Below are 5,597 nucleotides of genomic sequence, written 5' to 3'. Positions count from 1 at the left end.
CAACAACTCAACAGCATTGAGCAAAATATTTTTTTTTTACTTGAAATTGAAAATATATTTTTTAAAGATGTGGAAAATGTTCAAGTACTCGTAGTTTGAGACTTGGAAAATACCACGACACCTACTATACAAATAAAAAAATATTTAAATCAGTTTGTTGCTTGCTACACGAGCATTAGAGTTATGTTATTTTTTTTTGTAATAACGCTGAACACAAATTCCTCACAAAAAATGTACTGGAAAGAATTGATTGTTATGTACCCACATATCGGTATTCCGATATTTGAAAATTTGTTTTGACGTGATAAAACAACAACCTTAACACTGCATTTGAAAAAACCTGGCATCCATGTAAATCGAGGAAATGTTTACAAAATTATGTATATTTTTTAGAACATTTGTAAAATAGTTTTCGTTAATTGTTTATGACGACTGTACTTGTGTGTATATAAATTAACTCACTGTCAAAGCTAAACCAGTTAAAGATGAAGCAACAACTTATTGTCACGGTTTTGTGTGGTCTTTCATTGACTCTGGGCCATGGTAAGATTATTGTTTTATTTTGATTTTTAATTTACCTTCACAAAGTATAAATTGGTACTAAACGCGACTCTACTGAGTGTCTCAAGTTATTTGTTTCAATGTTGCTTAATCTGAGAGACAGATTTTGATACAGAAATATCATTTTTGTGTTTTTGCAGAGATTTTAAATCGGCACCATCAGACTCATCCAGCGCAGTCTAGAGCAAAATCACCATTGTCATCTCGGAATCAGGGTAGTGGCGAAGTCGAAAATTGTGAACCCACAGGTAATAACCAAAAAGCATTTCCTTTCTATTTTTACAAATACAGGTCCTTCTCCAGGAAAAGAAACAACTCTAAATATCTCTGTTACTTGTTCGCCGCATCCTATACTGGACCTGCTAGACGCCTCAGCCAATGTATCTTTCGGGATAGATGCTAAAGAAAAACTAGCTGGATTTTTAAATCATTCGTCCGGTCAGGGAATACTCATCAATTATGCAACCGAAACAGCCGTGATTGTTGACCTGAGCAAGTGGGGCCATAAGCTAGATTTTCCTTTTAATATCAGACAGAACATCTCACTGCAGACCCTGTTTGATCAAGGCAAAAAAATTAGCAAGGAAGAGGCTAGTGAATGTATACAGAAGGCATTGATTATTCTATCAAGAGGACAATATGCCGTTTTGGTGTCAGAAGCGTGGGACGTTTTAATAGACATAACTAGAGCTTTATCCATTGCTTTGAAAACAGTTATACCAATCATCAAACCTGGTACCTTTAGCGCAAAAACGAGTTTAAACCGGTTAATCGAAGTGATCTACGGTTTGGCGAGCTGGGTAAAGAACACACCTAATGTTGAGTTTGTATTAGAACATCGGGTATCTCTCAGCTTGCAAGTTTTGCTCGACGCCAAATCAGCGATTGGAGTTATTGCTTACATCTGGGAACAGTTGAGTCCAGCAGACCTCGAACGCATTTCCCAAACCTTGAAAACTTCGGTAGATGTTCAAGAACAGATTGCTAGTTTAGCAGGAAACTCTACTACTGGGGCGAACGGCATCATCACCGTGATTTCAAAACTTGTACTTTTCGCTCATGGTCGTGAATCTTTACATACTCTAATTGAAGTTTTGGTAGAATTTATAGCCAAAAATAAACACAACTCTGATGCATTCCCGGACTTTAGGGCAGACGTTAAAAATATAAACGAATTAATTGTGAAACCTAAGTACCAGAAACCACTGAAAGTTGTGTACAAGCTGACGCAGGAACTTATAAGCCATAATTGGGCCGAAGGTGGTGTGAGCATAAGCGGAATCCTTCAAGACATCGACGACGGTCTTAGCAAAAACTCACTCCAACTCGTGATTCGCGTTTTGAGTTGTCTGAAAGCAAAAACTTCCATTCAAGTTGCTGTCTCCACTTTGGTGCTGCATTTCGTCGAACTTCTAACTTTCCGTGGGGGCGCCAAAGTCCTTAGCGTAATTACTGGTGTCCAAATAAGCGAAGAGATTTTGAAAGCTGGTCCAAGTGCTCTTACGACAATTCTCAGAGGCGTTACAATCGATCAGTTGTGGAAGGAACCAACTGGGAAAGCACTAGTTTCTATTCCAGTAATCGGTCCGGCTGTTGTAGCAATTAATGCTCAGCTTAAAGTCAGCGGAATTCATCTAACCGTTGAAGAAGCGCTCGAAAATAGTGCTAGCGGTGGAATCAGGGCAATAATAACTGAAGTGATCGAAGGGACGTCTAAACATGAAGAGCCTCCTGTACCCTTGATTGGTTCAGAAAGTTCATCTTCAGGTCAAAGTGAGTCTACCACCGAGAAAAGTGAAAATACCGAATCGAGTGGCAACGATAATGTTGGACCTTCTTCGACACCAACGCAGGATGGAAGCGGTGGAGATGGTACAGGAAAAGGAGGAAGCAGTGAAGAGCCCACAACCCAAGGAGGTGACAAAGGAAAAGGAGGAAGCAGCGAAGAAACCACAACCGAAGGAGGTGATAAAGGAAAAGGCAATGGCAACGAATACGGCGAAATCGACATTAATGGTTTGAAGGGAGCAGATGGTAAAGAACCTAGCGATCGCCACAAGGCACAAGGTAGGTCAAAGTAATATGAGAATTGTCAAAATGATGAAAAATATACCATAGATAAATATGCAAGTCACGGGAAGTTTTACCAAGGGCAAGGAAAACATCATCAAGGACATGGAAAACATCATCAGGGGCATGAGAAACATCGTCAGGGGCATGAGAAACATCATCAAGGGCATGAAAAACATCATCAAGGGCACGAAAAACATCATCAAGGGCACGAAAAACATCATCAAGGGCATGGAAAACATCATCAAGGACACGAAAAACACCACCAAGGGCATGGAAAACACCATCAAACCCACGAAAAACACCACACCCATGAAAAGGAGCATAAGGTGTGATAAGAATGGCGAAAACTTCAATAAATATAATGGATTAATGAAAACAAATATTTTTTTGAAAATAAAGTAGAATATTGAGCATTATTTTACTGAGGATTTATTTTTTGCAAAATTGGTTATTTAGATAATAATTAAAAAAAGTAAGTTGTGTAATGGGAGAATATTATGTAACATAACGTTATATATTTAACGTAGCGCTACTTTCAGAATTATCTTCTACATACGGTTATCAAATATACTGATTTCCCTAAAAATCCGAACACCTTGCCAGAGAACATAGACATAGGACTCCTCGACTTATGTTGGCAACAGTGTTTGTTTCTAAATAGGAATAAAATTAACTACAATAGAAAAAATGTCATAATATTTTTAACGACGCGTTTTACTTTCGACACTAAATTTACCAGAATATTATAAGCTGTTTACTGTTTCCTTCACTTCAATTCAAGTCACACGAATTACAGTTCGTCGTCTGAGAACTTATTTGATCTACAGACCAGAGCGCATTCAGGCCAATGTCGACTCTAAGCGTTCGGAAACGATTTGATTTATAAGCCATGATCCGTGATCTGATACACATCCTAAACGGTTTCGACCATAATTTCTTGCTGTTTCAACTTTCGAATTTTCAGTTTACTCCTATTTATTATTCAATTTTTGGATTTTACAATGTCTCAATTTTTCAATTTCTTGGTTTTCAGTTTTTCTCTTCAATTTTACGAATTTTAAATATTTCGATTTTTCAGTTTTTGACTTTTATACACTCTTTATTTGTCGATTTTTCAGGTTTTTTGCTTTTTCGATTTCTCAATTTTTCAATTTTTTAATTTCTCAGTTTTTGGACATTTCAGTTTTGGGATTTTTCAGTTTACTTATTATTCAATTTTTCGATCTTACGATTTTGCAGGTTTTTGATTTTTCAATTTTTCGATTTTTTCAAGGTTTCGATATTTCGACTTCACTTTTTGGATTTTTCGATTTCTCATTTTTTCGATTCTTTAGGTTCTCAGTTTTTGGATATTTCAGTTTTGGGATTTTTCAGTTTTTCGATTCGTCAGTTTTTCTTTCATTTTTCAGTTTTTCGATATTTCAGTTTTGGGATTTTTCAATATTTCTGTCCTTTGACCACGGTGTTCCGACGAGCGCGTGAAACGTGTCCCCAACTAGTCACAGATTTGGAGTGAGAGAAACAGAAGAGGGCGGCCATCATTTAATCGCACGGACGGGAAAGAGACGGGAGAAGTATTTGTCGGAATTAAACCCATTTAGGTCCAAAAATCATCAAAATTAATTATCCGTTGTATTAAAATAAAAACTTTAAACATTTTTAAAATAATAATTTAATTAAAAAGATGAATGCAAACTCGTTGTTAAAGATAGTTCTTTTCGCCTTCACATATTATATTAGTATCACTCACTTCTGTTCGTTTCACAAGACAACTAAAAAATGTCCATTAACCATTATCTGCTTTACTATTTGAGAAATAAAAATTTACCATTATTATGTAGTCTGTAATCGAGACTCTTTCCTTTTTTCTGCACATGCCTTGGTTGTTTTGTCTTGTTCCTGTTTATAAAATTGTTTAATTTGCATAATTGTGTAAAAATATATTGGCTTTGAAAATATTTCCATTCTATGCTCTTCACAAGAAAAAGGAAAGTAAATAGTCATAAAAACTTTTGTTGCGAATAGCTCTTCAATTGTTGCATCGAATACATCCACAAAATCGATATATTTCATAAGTATCCCTTCCACCCATCGGAACATATTAAACATTAACAAATATGGATGGTTTAACCACCCCCTGGATTTTGTACTACATAGTAAATTCAGATGTACTAGAATATGGATCTTCTTTGTTATATAACTGTTCACGGCAAATATTACATTTTGAAGTATTGTACAATTTTTTTTGCGACAAATCCAGCTAAGTAATAAATGATATTGTCAACAATTTTAGTTGTAGTGACATCTTCAAATAGTTGTTCGTCTATTTCGTTAATCGGTGAATCTGTATCTAAAATATATTCAATTTTCCTTTTTATTTTCTCAAAATGATTTTTCCCGCAGTCTGGTATTTGTTTCAAAAATATTTTTGGAGTCATTAAATGATAACGAATGATTTGCATTACTATTTTCCTGCATCTGTGTGCAATTACCAAATTTCGGAGGTTTTAATAATTTATAAACCGATAACATTCGGTATACCTGCAAAGAGTTATAGATAAGGGATGTCCATTGGCACAACCTGCTTGTCGAATTGTACCGAAAAATCTCTGCAAAAAATATAGTTTATGTGGAATAAAGAAAAAATACATGTCGCATTCAAAAACCCTCTGAAAATAAACATAAATTCTGTTTCTTGAATGTTAAAACATAACACATAACCGATAAAAAGGAAGTAATTGTTTTAAGTAAAAATAAAATTCAACATAAAATGCCTACTATTACTATAGCGACGACCAGTATTTTTTAGTGCAAAGTGTTGTTCAAAAGCAGCAGTTCACTACTGCAATAAAAGTGCCATTTCAGTAATCTGTCTTTAGGTACCCGAAACACCGACACTTTTTCGGGATTACCATTGTATCCGCTAGAACAATTAGGCACAACACATTTTCTACCCATTTTTA

The 5,597-nt window shown here is 35.5% G+C and overlaps 1 protein-coding gene across 1 annotated transcript; it reads left to right on the top strand.

Annotated features, from left to right (window-relative positions):
* The first annotated feature begins 1,020 nt into the window (after positions 1-1,020).
* LOC135139646 (uncharacterized) lies at positions 1,021-2,971 on the top strand. Its single transcript, XM_064069947.1, has 3 exons — positions 1,021-1,037; positions 1,094-2,628; positions 2,680-2,971. Exons 1-3 carry the CDS (start codon positions 1,021-1,023, stop codon positions 2,964-2,966), a joined length of 1,839 nt encoding a protein of 612 aa, XP_063926017.1. The 3' UTR covers positions 2,967-2,971.
* Positions 2,972-5,597: the final 2,626 nt, after the last annotated feature.

The sequence above is a fragment of the Zophobas morio genome, unplaced genomic scaffold, assembly GCF_036711695.1.
Source record: "Zophobas morio isolate AGI-343-1 ecotype UQ-CSIRO unplaced genomic scaffold, CSIRO_AGI_Zmor_V1 ptg000031l, whole genome shotgun sequence".
NCBI lineage: Eukaryota > Metazoa > Arthropoda > Insecta > Coleoptera > Tenebrionidae > Zophobas > Zophobas morio.
The sequence above is the reverse complement of the archived record's forward strand: the minus strand, read 5'-3'. Positions and strand labels throughout refer to the sequence as shown.